Source organism: Zootoca vivipara, chromosome 1 (assembly GCF_965207765.1).
Source record: "Zootoca vivipara chromosome 1, rZooViv2.hap1.1, whole genome shotgun sequence".
In the NCBI taxonomy this organism is placed as follows: domain Eukaryota; kingdom Metazoa; phylum Chordata; class Lepidosauria; order Squamata; family Lacertidae; genus Zootoca; species Zootoca vivipara.
The window spans coordinates 56,071,157-56,092,334 of NC_142582.1; the positions used below are offsets into that span (position 1 = coordinate 56,071,157).

General features: G+C 44.5%; 1 protein-coding gene across 1 annotated transcript; it reads left to right on the top strand.

Moving 5' to 3' along the window:
* Positions 1 to 17: 17 nt before the first annotated feature.
* On the top strand, positions 18 to 21,111 carry INCENP (inner centromere protein). The gene is made up of 18 exons (XM_035123200.3): positions 18 to 121; positions 2,494 to 2,638; positions 4,146 to 4,253; positions 4,876 to 5,600; positions 7,684 to 7,720; positions 9,180 to 9,207; positions 9,757 to 9,847; positions 12,249 to 12,300; positions 12,782 to 12,896; positions 12,981 to 13,118; positions 15,006 to 15,115; positions 15,202 to 15,322; positions 15,654 to 15,776; positions 16,417 to 16,589; positions 17,068 to 17,182; positions 17,390 to 17,488; positions 19,538 to 19,688; positions 20,793 to 21,111. Exons 2-18 carry the CDS (start codon positions 2,502 to 2,504, stop codon positions 20,993 to 20,995), a joined length of 2,526 nt encoding a protein of 841 aa, XP_034979091.2. The 5' UTR covers positions 18 to 121; positions 2,494 to 2,501; the 3' UTR covers positions 20,996 to 21,111.
* Positions 21,112 to 21,178: the final 67 nt, after the last annotated feature.

A 21,178-nucleotide genomic window follows, 5' to 3' on the forward strand; every position in this document is an offset into this window, starting at 1 on the left:
GGCGCCGTGACTGAAGCATCGAACCGTGGGCGGTTTTTCTTGTTTGGCGTGAGGCGCTCTCCGGCTCGTGCGGCGGCCGGATAAACGGGACCTGCGGCGGAGCGACGGGGGCCGATCCCAAGTGAGTTTACAAGCCGTGGAGGGGGGAAAGGGGGCGCGAGGGGAGGCTTTCGGAGGTCGGTCTCATGGGGACATCGGTCGTTGCTCGGCCGGCTGCAGCAGAGAGCCGGGGAGAGAATGTAGGTGGCGTCTCGGCGGGGAAGCCTGCAGTTGCCTGGAGCGGAGGGGGCGCCTGAGGAGCCTTACAGAGCTTTGTAGGGGTGGGGTTTCAAATGCGGCCCTCCAGGCATCTCTACCCGGCCCTCGACGCGTCATCCATTCCGCCCCTCTCACTGGCTCTCGTCCATGTCCTTTATGCCTAACACCCGTGTGCTACCGACCAGGGCTTGTGTTTGGAAATGGACAGGAGCTTACAAAAACCTGTTCTTTTTGCATAGCTCCTCGAATGCAAATTGGTACGCGAAGAGGTCGTAGCTGCTGCTCAGCCTCCTTTTTCTTCTGCCCGCTGAAGAATGCTCTCCTTGGGCGTCAGAAGGTTTAGCCCTCCCCTCTTTATAGGACGTGGTGTTCCCCCAGAGGGCGCTGCAAGGCAGAAGCATCAAGTGGTTATCCGCTTTGAGTTTTAAAAATATATATATATAAAGCGGTATAGAAATGAAATACTGTAATAAAAAATTATCCTGCGTGCCTTTAGTATGTCTACCCAGAAGTAAGCTCCACCCAGTGCAGCTGAACTTGCTCATGGGTAAGCGGGTATTTTAGGGTTGCAGCCTGGAAACTACTCGGAGGGGATGCCAGGCTGCTTGGCGACTTTTCAATTCTCTGAAGAATGAGACTCCTTCGGGAGCTGGTGGGCTGAGGGTCAGACCAGGCTGTAGGGAGGTATTGTAAGCATACACAAGTTCAGTGGTATTTACTGTCCATCAGCTCGTTCTCAGTAGCAAGAGTGTCTCTTTTTTCCGTATTAGGCTGCCAGGTGCCGTTTGAATTTAGCAGGGCAAGCCCAAACAGGAGAAATGGGAGGAGAAAAATAGAGATCAAAAAGGCAGAGTGCATTTGAAGTTAGAAAAAGTCGCTTCCGTACAGTATAAATAAACCATTATTAAGTCTCCCTTTCCACACCAGCCCGCCTCCTGTCCCCCAAGAACAGTACTTCTGTCTTGTCAGGATTCAACCTCAATCCATTAACCGCCATCCATCCTCCAACCACCTCTAGACACTCACACAGGACCTTCACTGCCTTCACTGGGTCTGATTTGAAAGAGAGGTAGAGCTGGGTATCATCCCCATATTGATGGACACCCAGCCCAACCCCCTGATGATCTCTCCCAGTGGCTTCATGTAGATGTTAAAAAGCATGAGGGAGAGGACAGAACCCTGAGGCACCCCACAAGTGATCCATTTATCAGTGAATTTTTACATTTGGTATTGTGCAGCAGAGGCCTTTTGAATAGATAGGAAGAAACTGTGATGAAGTATTTTGTGGGGACAAGTCACAAAAGTGATTGTGCTGATTTTGGTAGTGGGCTGCATGTGCATGATATCTGCTGGGGGGCAAACCCCCTCCCCAACCTATAAATTCTTGCAACAGTTTATCAGTGAAACATCTGGCTAATTCAGATGGCAACCTTGAGCTAGGTTAAGAACTTTGAGAACTTAAAGAAGAAAAGTCACTTTATCCAGGGATAGTCCACATATACCAGTATATTGGCCTATTTTTCTTAACGGTGACACAGACTATTCATAACACACTATTTTTCACAACCGTGAGCAGGGCAGTGCGGTGGGGTAAATGGAGACAAGCTACAGCAGTTAACAACTGTATAGCATAGTTCAGCACTCCTGCTCAGGCTGCACAGAAAAAGCATTTTGGTTCCTCAAATTCATTCTGATTGTGCAGGTAAAATATAACTGATAGAAGTCTACAGGATGTGGTATTAGTGTGTGAAAACAGACAAGATCCAATGATCCCCAGACACGCACCTCCAGATGGTGGAGGTGTCAGGTGGCATCCAGGTATCTTCACTTGGTTGCAAGTGGCCGATAGGTGCAAAATGCTCTTGACGCCTGGCTAATTTCAAACACTGTAAATTTGTGTCTAACTTGGAGCAAGACCCATTTTACTTTGTGGCATTTAGGGACATGGGATTGCAGCCTCAGGGCTGTGTCACACATTACAGAAGTAGGTGTTCCTTCCGTCCCAATGCATATGTGACAACATGTATTTTATTTTATTTTTAAAAGGCTCATAGTTGGGTGCCTACCCTTCTCTCTGCCGAATGGTGGCAGGAGTCCATGGGGTTCCAGGCACTCACCCAGAGTCTGTGTTCCTTTGGAAAATTGAGACACGACAAAGGCTGTTGTAGCTTTAAGAAATATGGTTTATGCACCTACCGTATTTACTTGAGCAAAAAGTCACTTTCATTTTTGCAGGCCAAGCCATGTGGAAGATGGGGAACCCAGTGATGCCGGAAGAATGTGCCAGGAAGAAACTTGCGGAATTTCTACAAAATATTGACAACGATCACTTGGTGTGGATGGATGAGATTCTTGAAGAGGCTAAAAAGATGTTTACGAGGTATGAGCAAGAGATATAGAAATGGTGTCCCAAACCATGAGTTATTTGTTCTATGAATCCATTGAAATCACAACAGCCCATAAGCTGTGTATATACCATAGGTTAAGATTAGGTTTGTCACCCATGCTAGATTAATTTTAAATCAAGGCAACGGTAAATTTGCAAGGAAAAGATATTATTTACTGTATTTATTTATTTATTTTACAGCCCACCCATCTGGGTGTCTTACAGCATATCTAAACAAAATAAAACATCACATATTAAAAACTTCCCAATACAGAGCTGCCTTCAGATGTCTTCTAAAAGTTGTGTAGTTCTTTATTTCCTTGACATCTGAAGGGAGGACATTTCACAGGGAGGGTGCCACTACGAGCAGCCGCTCTGCCTGTTTCCCTGTAACTTCTTGCAGTGAAGGAACCAGCAGAAGACCCTCAGAGGGGGCTGTGTCTGGGCTGAGCAATGGGGGTAGAAATGCTCCTTCAGGTATACTGAACTGCCCTGAGATCCTTGGGTATAGGGCGGTATATAAATTCAAATTATTATTATTACTGTATTTATAATACTGGGACAAGGCTGTTTAGGGCTTTAAAGGTCAGCACCAACACTTTGAATTGTGCTCAGAAACGTACTGGGAGCCAGTGAAGATCCTTTAGGACCAGTATTATATGGTCCCGGCAGCCACTCCCAGTCACCATTCTAGCTGCCGCATTCTGGATTGGTTGTAGTTTCCAAGTCAGTTTCAAAGGTAGCCCAACATAGAGCACATTGCAGTAGTCCAAGTGGGAGATAACCAGAGCCTGCACTACTCTGGCAAGACAGTCTGCAGAGAAAGCTTCCTTTCCTGAACTGGTTGGGTGTTAGCTGGTTGCCGTAAGTCAGTGGTGTCCAAACTTTTTCCAAACAGGGCCAGATTTGATGAAGTGAAGGGCCGTGAGGGACAACCATAATGCCAACCAAAGTTGTTGACCTTTTTTAAGGATTGAAGTTGTTGACCTTTTTTAAGGATTGAAGTTGTTGACCTTTTTTGTGATTTTACCCCAAAGCAAGATTACATGCTTGGAGGCTAAAGCTACAATTGTAGGGCATATAATTCTCATATGCAGTACAGAATTTTATTGTATCAGGCTGCCATCTTACTCGGTGTCATTAGTCTCTGGGTTTGAGGAAGTTTGATGCTGTGCCAGGGTCAGAAACCAGACTGGCTTTGGTAAAACAATATCCTGAACTGCTAACAATGTTTTTCCCCAGTCTTTACCAAAATGAGAACTTGAAAGATGAACTTTCGAATGAAAGTGGGATACCTGCAATTTTACCTGTCATCAAGCCATTGCTTCTGAGGAAAATGTTGACATTCTCGGTCAATATCTTGATTGTTCCAATACTACAGCATGAATTGTGTGAATTGGTTTGAAATAAGAAATGGCCATTTAGTTAGTAGTTGGCAATATTACTAGATAAAGGCACTTGGCAGACCAGAATTTAAACAGCTGTTCTTATTTCAAAATAGTGGCTCCACTGATGAACCTGAGCTGATGCCAAAAACACCATCACAGAAAAGTCATAGGAAAAAGAAGCGCTTTTCTTCTGTTAAGAATGATCACTTTGCTACAAAGAGGTAGGGAATATATTTGTTTGTGGGCTAAGTAGTAGGGAATAATCTGGAAGATAATGTTTAAAATTCCTAGTTGTTACTTCAGGAAAATGTCTAGATTGGGTTGCAATGTTTATTTGATTAGCTAAATATGTTTTGAAGATTTAAAAATGTGTGCTTTTGTAATGAGGGATGGATAGTAAATGTTTTTTTAAAAAATTAAAAATAATTACCACCAGGAGATCTCCACACACTACCTCACAAAGCACATCACAACAAGGATAGGACTTTCCTAACTCCATCTGCCAGGTGTCCTACGACTGCAAATCTGAAAGGAATCCCTCTCTCTGTCCCTGTCCATCAGCTAGTCTCTTAGTTTGTTGTCTGTTGTAAGCCGCATAGTTACCCTGAATCAAAAGACAAGGTATAAATCTTTAAAATAAATATTGATCCCCAGTAATTTCATCAGCCAAAGGTTTGATTGATATATAAGTGATAAATTGTTGACGTAAGATTTCTCTCAGTTTGTTTAGGATTTTCAGTTCAGCTACTCTATTGTCCCTACCAAATTGGTCTTTTCTGCCAGCTTTGGCATGCAGTGAGCTTGGTCCCCATTACTTTCCTTACAATGTGTTTCTTTTATCAGGTTGTCAAGAAGAGAGAGTACTCGGTTATTTTCCAAACGGATTACCCGAAGTCGGAAAAACGTGGGAATTAATGTAGAGAATGCCTCCCCTTGTCATCGTGTTACTAGATCTCAGTCTGCTTCATCTGCCAGAGTCTCGGATGCTCTTCTTAAGAAACTATCTTTCAATTTAGCCGAAGATCGGTTACCACTAGTAGTAATCAGTGCTAATGAGAGGCGTAGTGCAGAACTTCAGGCCAAAAATATACCACTCCAGACTGAAACAGCTGATTTGACTCTTAAATTATCTGAGGAGGGGTCTCCTATAAAGAGATCACCTTTGACCAAAACTTGCCTTGTGGCGAAAGAAACTCCTAAAGCCGAAATAAAAGAGGGACGGGGAATATGCAAGATGAAAATAGCAGAAGTTCCCGGTCCCGCTGAAAACAAAGAATCCAGCACTCGGGAGAAATTGTGTGCCCAGAACCAAGAGGACAGCTGGGCTTCTGAATCAGAGGCTGCTCAGAAGTTAAACCAGAGCTCACAAGCACCTACTACTCCAAAAGCAAAACCTTGCTCAGTCCGCCTAAGCTTATTGGGCAGGACCTCCATGCACTCTAGAGCCTCTCTGGCTGGGAGATACTCGCTCAGTACTAAAAGGGAAATAATGATCCAGAAATCTATTCGGAAGTCTTTGTCAAAGCGGAAAAAATCCCAGCAGTCATTATCTGCTAGGCATGCAAGTTGTAAGTTTCAATAATGTGAGATAAGAATACAAAAAAAAGTGTTGCTGTTTTTACCTTGTAGCAGGCTAGCTTGAAATGAACTGCAAAAAGTTTTCAATATTTAAGGTTTTTTTGGTTAGGCTTCTTTCCACTACAGTGGTACCTCGACTTACGAATTTAATCCGTTCCGAACGGACGTTTGTAAGTCGAAGCCAGTGGGGGGGATCATAAGTCGAAAAAATCCTATCTAAACCGCATCCAAAATGGTGGACGGAACTCTGTTCGTAACTCAAAACATTCGCAAGTCAAATCATTCGTAAGTCGAGGTACCACTGTATCCTGATGGCTTCATTTGTAGCTTCCAATTGTTGTTGTTTAGTTGTTTACTCGTGTCCGACCATTCGTGACCCCATGGACCAGAGCACGCCAGGCACTCCTGTCTTCCACTGCCTCCCGCAGTTTGGTCAAACTCATGTTTGTAGCTTCGAGAACATTGTCCAGCCATCTCATCCTCTGTCGTCCCCTTCTCCTTGTGCCCTCAATCTTTCCCAACATCAGGGTCTTTTCCAGGGAGTCTTCTCTTCTCTTCTCATGAGGTGGCCAAAGTATTGGAGCCTCAGCTTCAGGATCTGTCCTTCCAGTGAGCGCTCAGGGCTGATTTCCTTAAGAATGGATAGGTTTGATCTTCTTGCAGTCCATGGGACTCTCAAGAGTCTCCTCCAGCACCATAATTCAAAAGCATCAATTCTTCGGCTATCAGCCTTCTTTAACTCAAGGCAAAAGTAAGGTTTAAAATGGAAGGTGATGTATTGGAATAATTTTACTCTATACTCAGTGAGACTTGGTCTTGAAACTGCTTCCTATTTTTTAAATCTGTCCTAAGTCATGTGGTGCAGGCTTAAGTACGTTTAGGGGAAACCTACTGCTATCATTTAGGTTAGGGGGCACTTAGCAATAGTTGGTTCTTGGGACAGGAGCCTGCTGCCAAAATGTCCCATACTTGCCCATCAATTGCCAGCTGAGCAGGTAGGTCTGCCAGTTTTGGGCAATGCATCAACTTTGCATCTAAAGGAAAGTGATCCAGAGACATGAAGCTTCTGTGGAACAATCACTGCCAGGTGCTTACATAAATCTGCACATAGCCAGAGGCTCCAAAGTGAAGTGGCTCATGCCTGATCTACTGAGAAGAGGCATGTTTGGGATGCCTGCCAGTGATGTGTGTAAAGGTAAAGGTACCCCTGACTGTTAGTCCAGTCGCGGACAACTCGGGTTGTGCGCTCATCTCGCTCTATAGGCCGAGGGAGCCAGCGTTTGTCCACAGACAGCTTCCGGGTCATGTGGCCAGCATGATTAAGCCGCTTCTGGCGAACCAGAGCAGCGCATGGAAATGCCGTTTACCTTCCCACCAGAGCGGTACCTGTTTATCTACTTGCACTTTGATGTGCTTTCGAACTGGTACGTGGGCAGGAGCAGGGACTGAGCAACGGGAGCTCACCCCGTCGTGGGGATTCGAACCACTGACCTTCTGATCAGCAAGCCCTAGGCTCAGTGGTTTAGACCACAGCGCCACCCGTGTGTGTAGATTTGTGTTCATTTGTAACCTGCTTTGGAATTGGCATGTGCAGTGAATAATGGGCAATAAAAGTTTTAAATAAAAGAAAATTAGTGGCCACCAGGAGATCTGTATACACTGCCTCACAAAGCACATCACAACATCCTACTCTCATCCTCCAGCTACAAAAGGAGCAGCTGCATCCTGCTTATTGCTTGCTGACAATTTTGTGAAGTAGGGAAGCTAATGCATTCTGTAGTCCTGGAGTATAAATTAACCATTGTCAGGTGTCTGTCTGAGAATGTTTCAGACTCCTTACCAGGTGGAATTAGCAAAAACTTTTCCAGTCACAGCAACTGATTTTTCCAGGACTGAAGATTTTAAAATTTGAGCACTTGTCCCATGGTAGACTCCTGTGGTGCTTAAGGAGGTCCAGGATGCTTCTATCTATCTATCTATCTATCTATAATGTGAGGTGCAATGTAAGAGCCAGGATGCTTCTGCGGATGTTTGACTTTGTTGGAGATGTAACTTGTGTCTCTTCTCATTCAGGTCATGTTGCTGTGGCTGAAGAAATTACTGAATCTGGGTGAGTTGGAATTAGAACCTTAGAATTTTTTTATAAAAAAAGTGATGAATTTAGGAGATGTGGCTAACTGAGGAGCTAAATGGTAACAGGAAGATAAACACATCAAGTGGGCTTTTAAAAAGTGATTTAACATACAGCAATTTACAGCTCCAATAAGTAATGCTCTGGGGATCACGAAGTCCAAAAAGCAAAATGCTAAAACTTGATTTAAGGCAGAAAATATCTGTTCTGAGGACTTGAACAAGGCCTCAGACTTTGAAATGGCACATCAACAAAATGGCAGGAACTCAGCTTTCTAAATGTGGGATGATAGGAAGAAGAAGAGGAGTTTGGATTTGATATCCCGCTTTATCACTACCCGAAGGAGTCTCAAAGTAGCTAACATTCTCCTTTCCCTTCCTCTCCCACAACAAACACTCTGTGAGGTGAGTGGGCTGAGAGAAGTGTGACTAGCCCAAGGTCACGCAGCAGCTGCATGAGGAGCGGGGAAGTGAACCCAGTTCACTAGATTATGAGTCCACTGCTCTTAACCACTACACTATGGTAGATCCTTGTAGATTGGTGAAAGTGTGGTCGCTAAATGTAAAGGGTTCAGGTGCCGCTGTTAAAAGAGCAGAGGTAGACTCTTATCTTGCAAAAGGAAGGAACGGACATTATGCTTTAAGAAACTGAATCCGGGTAAAGATTCCACAAAAGTGGACTCGTACACAGGGCCGGCTCTTCATAGCCCCCCGGTGGCGCAGTGCACCATGGCGGGGGGCTGGTAAGCTGGGCGCTGGCCTGGGAAGGAGGGCGCTGCGCGGCAAAGCCGCGCGGAAACCAATTGCGCCCTGCGAGGGTGGGGCGGGCGGCGGAGCGATCTCCGCCCCTCGGCACCAGGGCGCGCGATCTGCTCAAGACGGCCCTGCTCGTACAGACCAATAGCACTTATAAATGTGGACACTAAGCTGCCATTATAGTGAAGTACTCGAATGTCTTTATAACCTCCTACATCTCCCTGGACCAAGCATGCTTCATGGCATTTTGAAGCATTGCAGGATCAGTAAGAAGGGTTCTCAATATAATTTATGAATTGCAATCTAAAGAAATGCCAGGGTTGTTAATGCCTTTAAGGCCTTCAATAGAACATACCCATAATAAGGCTTGGTTTCCAGACCATTTATCATCTTGGCCACCCTCCTCTGCACAGGTTTCAAGTTGTCAATGACAACAATGCATTTTTTGTGTGGAAATTGTATTAGATAACTAGACTTGTACCAAGAAAGGAAATGGTGAGTCTATTTTTGAAAGCATGGCAGCAGTGAGGTGTTGTATGGGCTTTCTGTAGTCTAATATGAGCTGAGGCTAGAGTTCAGCTTTCAGCTGATAGGTTGATAACTTCATCTCGTTACTTCAATGCATTTAAAGATACAATGAAAAGTTTTTACTACTAAAAATATGCATACTTTTTCTCTCTTAGGCTGAAGATAGAACCAACATCTCAGGAGGTAAGTTCTAAAGAGGACTAAAAGAAGCTTAAGGCCACAATCTAATACCCATTTACCCAGCAGTAACCCCCACTCAACTCTATGAGACTCATTTTTTGGTAGAACGGTGTGGTTAGCAACCATTCAGACTCTAGCAGGGGGAAGTGTAATGTGCATGGAAGAGTTGGATGGCATTCCATGGTGCATCTTCAGGGTACATCTGTCCTGCCTCCAGACCTGCCCAACACTGACATGATGGATGAGATGTTTGGACAGGATCTGCACATTCAGAGTTAGACATAATCTGCAGTCAATCCTTTGAAGTTCATGATTGTGTCATTTGAGCCAGTGCATGTTGGATTCCACATTAGTGAACCTGAGTCCTGTCCTAGAATGCCTTCTTCCCTATGGTTCTCACTGAAGTGCCAACATCATTGTTAGAGATACTCAAAGGGGCTTAGTCTGCCTAACATTATTTGTGCTAAATCATTAAAGGGCCCACTTAGTTGTCTAATGATTACACATCTATGGGAGGGGCTTGTACTGAGAAGGAATTTGCCTTTGCTGCAGGTTGATGAGAACCCTCGCATGTCCCTTCGTTCTCACAAGGCCAGTGTGCAAGCAGTTATCAAACCTGTGGAACAAGATGGAGATGGCAAAGGTCAGTATACTCCTTGGCTAAGTAGCAGAGAAGGTCAACGGTGAGTTGGATAGAGTATATTTTGAGGAAAGGCAAGTTTACAAGCCTACTATTTGCAAGATGCTCAGTTGCTCAAGCAAAAATAATCACTTAACTGGCCAATGTGGTATAGTAGATGGTGTATTAGTGTTTGACTGAGAAGTCCAGGTTCAAATCCTAGTTTGGCCATGGAGTTAATGAGGTGAGCTTGAGCCAGTTTTCTCTTGATCTAATCTACATTGAAAAATTGTTGTGGGGAAGCAATGTATGCTGCCATGAGTTCTTGGAAGGAAGGGTCCTATAAAAATTCATAGCAAACTTGGCTATGTCACATACACAGGCAAGAGAAATAATTATAAGGGTTCTATGTACTTCATAGAAGTACACTGAGAGAGCCAGTATGGTGTAGTGCAGGGGTCACCAAACTAAGGCCTGGGGGCCAGATGTGGCTCCATCGCCTTCTCAATGCGGCCTGCGGACGGTCTGGGAATCAGCATGTTTTTACATGAGTAGAATGTGTCCTTTTATTTAAAATGCAGCTCTGGGTTATTTATGGGGATAAAATCGCTTGTATCCACTGAGATCTTGACTGCTGTTACAGCAGATGAATCTCATGGGGTGTTCAGAGCACTGGCTAGTCCTATTGTGTTGAATGAGTTTCAGCTGGTAAAGCTTGAGGATGTGGACAAGGTGCTTGGATTGGTCAGGGTGACTAGTAGGGCTCTTACCCTTGCCCCTCTTGGCTGGTTAAAAACTAGCAAGGAGGGGAATTCTGGCTGGGACAGGGAGGTGATTAATGCCTCCTTGCGAGGGGGGGCTAGTCCCTGCCTGCTTGAAGGAGGCAGTGATGAAACCACTGCTTAACAAATCCTCCCTGGATTTGGAAAATCTAAGTAACTACCAACCAGTTGTTTGTGTCTCTTTCCTGGATCATATCCAGGCGCTTATGCAGGAAACTTATTTTCTATGTCAATTGGGGGTTTAGGCCCAGTTTTGGCACAGAAACTGCTTTGGTCGCCCTGTGTGAGGACCACCATCAGGAGAAATGTCCCTGTTAATTCTCTTTGACTTCTCAGTGGCTTTCAATACTATCAACCATGGTATCATTTTGGTGCGGCTGCCCAAGCTACAGGTGGGTGGCAGCACTTTGCAGAGGTTTTGGTCCTACTTGGATGGTTGTTCCCAGAGGGCATTGCTTTGGGAATGTAATTCAGTTCCATGGAGCCTTCAATGTGGGGTTCCTCAAGGTTTGATTTTGTCCCCTGTGCTGTTTAACATCTACATGAAACCGCTGAGTGGAGTTATCCAGAGGACTGGAGTACATTGTCAGCAATATGCTGGTGACACTCGGCTCTACTTCTCCTTTACATCTGCAGGAGAGGTAGTGGATATGCTGGACTGTTGTCTTGCCTTAGTAATGGACTGGATGAGAGGCAACAAACTGAAGCTCAATCCAAATAAGACTGAGACACTGCTAGTGGGCAGTTCCCTACACCAGATGACTAGGAAGTTGCCTGCTCTTCATGGGGTTACACTTCCTTTGAAGGAGTGGGTATGGAGCTTGAGGGTGCTTCCGGATCCATATCTCTTGAGACTCAGCTGGCCATAGTGATGCAGAGTGCCTTCCATCAGCTTCTGCTGGTGGCCCAGCTGCACCCCTATCTGGACAGGGACAGCCTAACTACTGTTGTCTATGCTCTGATAAACCTCTAGGTTAGATTACTGCAACGCTGGACTGCCTCTGAAGATGGTTCGGAAATTTCAGCTAATGCAGAAATCAGCGGCATTGGCTGCCATTTAGTTTCTGGGCCCCATTCAAAGTGCTGGTTTTTACCTATAAAGCCTTAAGTAGCTCAGAACAGCAATACCTCAAGGACTGCCTGTCTCCATATAAACCTACCTAGACCCTGAGATCATCCTCTGAGGCCCTTCTTCGTGTGCCTCCACAAGAGGTCCAGAGGGTGTCAACATGAGAATGGTCCTTTTCTACAGTACCCCCCATTTGTGAAATGTTCTCCCCAAGGAGGTACAGCTGGCACTTTCATTATACACCTTTAGGTTCCAGGCGAAAATGTTTCTCCTTGACATGGCCTTTGGCTGATTACCATCCGATTCCCTTTTAAATGTTTTGTGGAAGGGGGGGATTATTGGTTTGTTTCTGTTCTTATTTTTATTATATATTTTGCCTTTTTTATATTGTAACTTTATGGTGTGAACTGCCCTGAGACCTAATGTATGGTATAGGGCTGATAATTATTAATAATTCTGCCCTAACAACTGGAAGTATTCATCCATTTGTTGACTAAACAGCTTTGGCTTCAGGCATTTGCTACATAAAACACTTCCACCATCACTAATTCTAGCTCTCTTTCTCTGTATGCAGGGGGAACTTCTGAAAAGAGTGATGAGGTGCAAAAGCAGTCCCAGAGTGCTAGGTATGTTTTCTTTGAATAAAAAATCCATGGAGCAAAACAAGATGATGATAATTGAGGATTAGGTGCTTAATGGTACTGTTTGGTTGACACCTTAATGCAGGTTGAAGGTGTTAGGATCTAAACAGTGGAAGAATGGAAGGAGAGGAAGGGAAGATACAAGATGGGTATTCTTACAGTTTTTTTCTTCTCCTGTGCGGAGAGGGAGGATTTTCAGAGAAGACTGCAAGCATCATGAGAATAGGAGAGCAGGTCCATTGGCTGGTTGATAGGTAGTTCCTATGTGAGAGGAGAGTTAATTAAAATACTTACCAGTAACTGAGCAGCTGTATTTCTTCTGGACTCAAAAGACCCAAAGCAACAAAGAATGGAGCCAGAGTTCTGTACTTCCCATGGTAATTCTGAAACAAGGAGGTGGTTGACTTCTCTGCTGGTGCATCCTATGAAATGAGCCCTGTACTGTATTAATATTTAATCTTTACAGGAGGAAGCCAAGCTATAAAAGAGCAGTTTATGAGCAAGATGAAGGACAGCACTCAGAGGAGGACTTCTCCCCCGCAAAGAAAAGGGCTGTATCTCCGCAGTGCCCTGCCAGCAAAGTAAGCCGAGAATTCCATATTTGGGAGCGAACCAGGTACCATCATTTGCCTTCCAAGGTTCTGATCACTTCCTGTATTTTTCAGGCTGCCCGTCCTTTCAAGACATTCTTGCATACAGTGCATAAGAACCGAGTGCTCATGATGACCCCTGGCTCTTTGAGTCGAAGTGCAACCATGAAATCATTCATCAAACAAAACACCCCTATCCAAGCCACTCCCCAGGTAGAGTGAAGTCCTGTTTTGTTTTTTGTTTTTAAAATCCATGTGTACCACCTTGAGTTCCTAGGAGGAAAGGTGGGGTGTAAATGTAAGAAATAAATTGTACAAAAACTTCACATGGGCTTAAGGGAAGGAGAAGCTGTAAGAGTAAGAAGGCTTAAGAGACTGAAAGGACTGGCATTGGATTGGATGAGAGCAAAATTTCTCCTTTGCGTTTTTGACTTCAGATTGTGAATTACTCCATCCCCACTCCATAGCTTTGCTTTTCAGTGATCTTTTAGCATAAGTTTATTGCATGCCATTTAGTTCAATCCATTACTGCTTCTCGGGTTACGCAGGGCTTGACTCTGGTGAAGCATGGCAGGTTGCTGTCATTTGGTGAAGAGAGCTGAATCTGAAATCAGCCAGTAGGGCAAATCCTATATCAACTAGTGGTCTAGTCCTTTTGTATTGTTGGCAATGAAATACCGGTACTGATAATTTGGGTGCTAACTTCCAAAGGCATTAACTATGTCTCAATCTTCTCTTTGTACAGCGGGGGTTTGTTGTAAGTAACAACATTTGGTCTCACAGTAGCTGTATTCGTATATCATTAACATGGTGTGTTATCTAATGGCATTCTTAACCTGCATAGTGACTTAACATTGCTTCCTCTTTTTAAGGTGGAATTCTAGCATTTTATTTAGGGCTTATTAGGGTAATCTTACTAAAAAGTAGCTAATGGGTAGTAGCATTGCACTATTTTGTTCCCTGTAGTAAGAAAGCCACAACCATTTCAAAACACGATAATCAATAACTGCCATTTCTTCTCTTGAATATCTTAAAATAATAAAACAGAAAAAAATGTTAAGTTTAGAATAAAGTGCAAAAAAGAAACTAGATGCAATCTTAAGATGTTGGTTCAGTTTGAATTGGTAGACTTGGCCTTGGCTCTGGTGGGCCAGAGCTTTTTCACTTCCATTATGCAGACTTACATGGTATGATCATTGAATTCAGGGAGAACTCCTTCTAAATAGGGATGCCTATTTTCCTCCTTCCTTCCGTTTGTTAGAAAGTAACTACATAGCTTAATTTGGGCAGATTAAAAGGCTACCGTTAGCTATGAGCTTCGTTTTTTCATCCAAGGCAGTAGATCAAACTTTTTTTAAACCATGAGCTAGCCCAATCATATTGGCTGCTGCATTTTTATACTCCTTACAAGTTCTGTTCATGTGTGGATATTGACAGAAGTACCCAAAATGAAGGAATTTTTGCAGGTGTGTTGCTTCTGTCAATATTGTGTGATGGTGATAGTAGAAATAGCATTTGCTCCTACGTAACTGAAGGCAAAGGAGCCCTGCCTTGTGCTGGATCTACCTGTCAAATCACTTGACGGCTTGTCTGAGGTCTGGGCATTTCTAGACTGCATGTGTATTAGGAAGTGTAGGGTGCAATACTTCAAGAAGGTAGACAGAAATTACCAATGTGTTGTTGCTATGTGATTCTTCCTACCCACATCAAAGCCTTTCTGAAATAAGTAAAAGATGCATGTTCTAGGTCTAACAATGCATTCAAGTACTATAGAGAGTGTTGTCTACTCACTGTTTGCTGTGATTTAGCTGAGGGAGAGGGAGGGAGTGTAGGACAGGCATTGTGAGAGATTGAGCAGTTCTTGCCTATCTTGCTCTTGGGGGAAAATTGGTGGCTAAATTCGTGCTCTCTTTTTGTAGCTACTACACTTTCACTACAAAGGATGTTTTCACTGTTAGGAACATTTACCACAATGGAGGGAATAGTTCCTCCCAGTTCTGTTGCTTGTCTTCTACCGGGGGCAGGTTTCCATATTACAGCAACTGTTAACAGACACATCATTTTATTCATGTGTGCTAATGAACTTCCTTACCTACCTAGCAAAAGGAAAGAGAACGGTTAGAGAATCAAAGAAAGAGGGAGGAAGCAGAACAACTAAGGAGGCAGAAACTGGAGGAGGGGAAAAAGCAGCGGTTGGAGGAGATAAAGCGGTATGCATACATAGACATCCTTCCAGTTACTCCTTTCCTAGTTTTGCCTTGGAGCTTTTTCTAACTGAACTGCTGTGTGCCATCAGGAAGCGTGAAGAGCGCCTTCGCAAGGTGTTGCAGGCTCGGGAACGGGTAGAGCAGATGGAAGAAGAGAAGAGAAGGCGGCTTGAGCAAAAGCTTGCTCAGCATGAAGAGAAAAATGAGAAGGTGAACATGAATATGGCCAGAGAGCATTTTGGAAACGTGTTCTTCAGAGTTTAATTATCTATTTTGCAATCCTAACCACTCTCATCAGGGGAATATGCCCCATTGTATTCAGTAGGACTTAGTTTCTGAGTAGACCTGGTTAGGATTGTGCTGATAACAAGTCCTTCCCTCCATGTGTTTGTCTTGTTAAAACAGTGAAGGGCTTAGAGGGTTTGGTACATTATAAAGGACATATCTCTTACATTACTTCTTACATTACTGTGCCAGGCTTATCTTGTTTTTGAAAGAAACATGACCCATATAATGGCAAGATATACACAACCTATTGTAGGTGCGTGAGGAAAAACTGGCAGAGGACAAAGTTAAGAAGAAGGTAGCTGCCAAGAAGTTGGAAGAACTTGAAGCCCGGCGAAAACAAGAAGAAGATGCCCGTAAAAAAAGAGCTCTGCAGCTGGTAAGGGCAGGGGTGTGGGGATGGCTGGCCATGTTGGACAGTAGGCGCACCCCTGTTGAGGCTAAATTCAAAGCCATGTAGCTGCAGGACTTGAAGAGGCTACTCTTTCAAGTATTTGTATGTCTTTCATGGTCACCGAATCTGTCGTGATTTTTAAGGTAACTGCTACTTTAGCATAGTAGATAGATAGCTTCAGTTAAGGATCTTAAAAAAAAAAAATGTCTGCCTCTTCATCAAGCTTCAGAGGTTGACAACTTGAAGGGGAAACTTTACTAGAAATCTAATTTTTACTAGCAAGTCTAATTTATAAGTTTGTCTTGCCTGAAGTATTCACTGTTGCTATTCACCTATGAAACAGGTGGAGTTGAGGATTTGATTCATGCCGTGCAGATGTTTATGCATAATCTATACGACTTCACTACAGCTCTTTAGGTCATTATACGAGTTGGCAAAAGTTTTTTGTTTTATAAGGAGGGCCCTGCTGAGTCAGATCAAAGGCCTGTCTAATCCAGCATCCTTTCTTTCATCCCAGTGGCCAGCCAGATTTATTATTTATTATTATTAGTAATTAGTTATTATTAGAAGTCCCAAAGCAAGGCATGAGTGCAATAGCACTAGCCTGCTGTGTTTATCTTTTCAGGAGGAAGAGCGAAGGCACAAGGAGCAAATGCAGAAGAAAAGGGAAGAAGAGGAACAAGAAAAGGCTAGAAAGATTGCAGAGCAGCATCAGTTGGAACTAGAAAGGGAGAAAAAGCTGTCTGCTGAGAGGGAACTGGAGAAGAGGAGAGAACAGGAGAGGCTCCAAGCACAGCGGTAAGAACAGAATGACTGAGCAACCCCGTTGAGAAGGCTTCCAGTCACTCAGCACAGCCAGTCCATATAGGGCAGAGTGAAGACTTACTCTTCCTGGTGCCCTGCCCCCTTCAAAGGCTAACACTGGCCAGTTTAAATTTAAAAAATTGGCAGACGATCCCATCATCCCCTGCGGCCAGTCATACCTGAAGCCAGCAACTAGCACCAAAGGGAGGGTGGGGCTGCTCTCCCACCCCTAGGGAGCTGGGCCAGGCCGCAACAGTCACCCACCCCAGGAAAAGGTAGGTGTTCTTTTCACCAATCTAAAAAATATGGCTGTGGATGAAGCTGTGAGGGGGGGGGGATGATGTGAGCCCCAAGGTGTATCCCACAGGCTGTTGGGAGTGCTGCTCAAGCTAATGCTGGGTGTACAGGTCATGCTTAAGGTCATGATCCCCTTCTTTTTTTGGATGGTAATGAAGTGTCTCTTGTCTGCAAGGGAGCATGAACGGAAGGAGAAGGAGAAGGCTGTTCAGCTGCATAAAGAGGTTTTAGCAGCAGCCAAAGAGAAGGAGCGACTCAAAAAAGATCTGGAGGAAAAAGAGAGGAAATTGGTAAGTGGCTCTTACGTTTCTATCACATGAATATATTCCTTATACTAAAAGGTATGTTTTCAGCTTCCCAAATCTGGGTCCGATTGCTTTAGGGAAAATTTTAATTGGCAGACCCTGTATGCTTCTTCCTGGAGTGCACTGTGTCATCAAGTGTAGGGTGAGAGCAGTGACCTATCAACAGCACCATGTGGCCATTTTGTGTTTTAGCAGGAACAGCGGCAGCAAGATGAGAAGCGAGAGAAAGTTGCTTCTGAGGCTGAGGCCAAGGCTTCCAGCAAACAACTGAATACAACAGTGGTTATCGAGGTGAGCTACAAACCATGGATCAGGCGTTGAAAGGAGTAATGATGGCCCGATTGACTTGCTCTATAAGAGCATGTGCTGCAATGCACAGGCTTACCCACAGAAGCACATTACTTTCAGTGTGCCTTGAGGCCACTTAATAAAGGCTTTGAACATAAAGTCCCACACATGTTGTTCTGACCCAATTATTTCCAAGTCTGCCTTCCGCAACCTGGAGCACTAGATTGACTGCAGCTCCCATGATAGGAGTTATAGTCCAAACACCTGGATGGCACACAAGATTGGGGAAGACTGCTCTTAAGTGAACAGCTACATTAAATGGAGCAATATAGCTTAAATCCTGAAAAGGGCAGCATGCCAAAATCATATACTTTTATGTAAACTTATTTTGCAAAATATTGAAGTGCTGCTCCCCACTTTGTATGTGTGTGAGGGGGTGGGGTTCCTTTGTTGCTGACCCTATTTCCCCTTCTTGGTAAACTTACTGCACACGTGAGAATTTTGAGAATCTTACCATCTCTTCTCCCTCATCCCCTTGGATTTCGTAGGCAGAGACATAACTTGAAAGTGCAGTGGCAGAATTTAAAACACACTCCACTAAAAGGAGAAAGTTGTGAATGAGAAAGAATATTTAGACATGTGTTACACATTGGAGAATATGTACAGATCTGTTGGCAAGTGGGGTTTGCTTTGGTTGGTGTGAAAAATAAACTGTTAATGATGACTGGAATTTGGAATTTTTGCTTTGGACTGTCAGCTTCTTGCTGGTTGACAGCTGGTTATTTCAAAGGAGAAAACTGTATAAAGGAAGGCGCCTTTGTGCTTCTTTAACTTTGAAAAGAGATTTGTTGCTGGTGGAGCGAGAGATCAGAGGGCCTAGGGCATGGCTGGTTGCAGTTGATCGGTTGCAGTGTGTTGATTTGAGGGGGGCATGCTGCTGGGTGAAGTTAGCCATATTGACTCGTAGTTTGTCAGGTGGTGGTGATTCATCATGCTCTTCTGATACCGTGTTTCTCATATTATAAGTCATGTCTTATAATCTTTTTTTCTCAAGAAAATAAGCCTATGGCTTATTTTCGGGGGTGTCTTATTATTTTTAAAAAATACAGTATGGTACCTCCCCTGTCCGGCGCCCGGAACTGGCTGCTGCTGCGCTGCTGGGCGCGTTGTCGGGCTTCACGCGGCGCGCGCTGAGGCTCTTGCCGGATCCCGGCTCGGAGCAGCGCGCGCTGCGGCTCTTGCTGCGTCCCGCAGCGCCAGCGCCAAGCGCCAACCCAGCAGCGAGACCGGCGGGGACCTGCAGCGCGCGCGACAGGAAGAGGAGGGACCAGCGAGTGGCAGCCGCGGCGGCCAATGAAGGCTCGGCCGGGTGTTTTTTGTCGTTGTAGCTGCGTCCCGCTGCGTCCCTCCTCTTCCTGTCGTGGCTCGGCGCCCGGAACTGGCGGCTGCTGCGCGCGTTGTCGGCGCTTCAGCAGGGCACGCTGCTGGGTCCCGCCGGGTCGGGGCTCCACGCGGCGCGCGCTGAGGCTCTTCCCGGGTCTCGCTGCCGGGTCGGGGCTCGGAGCAGCGCGCGCTGAGGCTCTTGCTGCGTCCCGCCGCCGGGTCAGCGCTTGGCACGGTGCATGCTGCTGGACATTTTGGAGGGGCAGCAGCAGCCGATTCCGGGCGCTTACAGGCATCTTCCTCTTCCATGGCGCCATCCAGACCTGCTCCCACCACTATGGCTTATTTTTGGGGTATGTCTTATATTTCTTCAACTCAGGAAAATCCTGCCATGGCTTATTTTGTAGGGATGACTTAAAATATGAGAAACACAGTAGAGTAAGTTCTTTTCTAAAAGGCTGTATTGAGATTCTAGCGCAGTGCAACAACACTAAGTTGGTAAAGTATGAGACTCTTAATCTCAAGGTTGTGGGTTCAAGCTCCATGTTGGGCAAAGGATTCCTGCATTGCAGTGGGGCCTTCCAACTTCACAATTCCGTGATTCTAACTTTGCCAGCAAAATCTGGTTCTATACCCAGTGACTTAGCTCTCCCCTCATCTTCTTTCCAGAACTCTACTAGCTGTAATTCCTACCCGATGACACCACAAGGCCCTAAACAGCTCAAGATTGATGTGAATAATTATGGAATGGATTTGAACAGTGATGATTCAACAGATGATGAGAGTCAACCCCGCAAGCCCATACCTGCTTGGGCTACTGGTTTGTTTGAATCCTTTATAGTTGAACTTTCCTTATATTACTGTATGGAATGGGCTGCTTCAAGGTATGATGGTGGAGGTGTGAAGACCACTAGCTTTTCCTCCATGAATTTGTCTATCTGCTGCTATTAGTCATGATAGCTGAATGGAACTTGTGTGTTCCGAAGCACCATGCCCCTGAATACTAGGTTTAAGGGAGGAAGAGGCATTTAGCTGGCTACTGGATGCTGGGATAGATGAACCTTTAGTCTGACCAAGCTTGCAATGCCGTCTACTTAATGTCTATGCTCAAGTACTTGGATGTTTATTAATATCATCTTTGTTCTCGGGGGGGGGGGATAACTTTTTCAAACTTCCAGCCTACAGCTTAGGAAAGTGCTAGGAATCAGGTGTTGGTACTCCCAAGTCGTTTGAGAATATATAATACATCATTGTCTTATTTATCTACCTTTTTATTAATACAGTAAGCTCACAACTTATGCACATTTATACGCACCACAATTTTAAAAAGTAGAAAGGGGGCAGGGTTCTAGAAAAATGACTTTGGCAATCCCACCTGGCATTTAACCCAATGTGTTTTGACTAGATGCAGTTTTGGCTTTAGGGATGTAACTCTCGCATACGTTGTGGGCTTACTGTATAGAAAAGTAGAACACATTATAAAAATTACATCCATGTATTGATGCCCAGTATGTCTGTTCTGTAAAGCTGAGTCTGGGATATTATGAAAGGGCGCCTTTCTTTTTTTTAAAAAAAAGACGATTCAGTCCATGCTGGTCTTTTTTTCTTTTTTTAAAAAAGGACTGTGCTAATGGAAAGTCTTTCACAGGAGCAGTGGAACTTCCCCAGTTGCGAGAAACCCATAGTGCTTGAATCCTACTTGTTGGTTTCCCATAGGCATCTGTTCACTGTGAGAGGACTAGATGGGCCAGATGGGCCATTAGCCTGATCCAGCAGGCTCTTAGGTTCATTGGATGCAACCTACTACCGTATCTTTGAGTAGAGTTCTTCATGAGCACATAATGGCACATAAATGCCACTTAATGGTACATAAAACTTGGTTGATTGGCATCAACTGACTGTACGCTGTTCTTCATTCCCTTAGAAAATCTACTAAACCAGGCAATCATACATCAGTATTACAAACCAGTTGACACCACTGCCCTCTTTGGAGTTGTGAAGAGCCCTAAACTAGAAGAAATATTCAAGAAGAGCAAGCCGCGTTACTTCAAACGCACCAGTTCTGCAGTGTGGAACTCTCCACCATTCTCAGGTGGCAGGAATGTACCATATGCTTTAAAGATATGATGTTTTCTAGATCTCATGGATGTGTGGTATTTTTGTTCAAGAAGCGTATTGCTGTTTTAAATGTTAAGTCTCTTTTTTTCTTGTTTATATTAATAAATTTTGCGCTTCTAAGGCAATTTCTGTCTCTGTGATGGGGAGAAGAGAGTACAAATTGCCAGCTAGTATTGGCAAGGATGAGTGAAA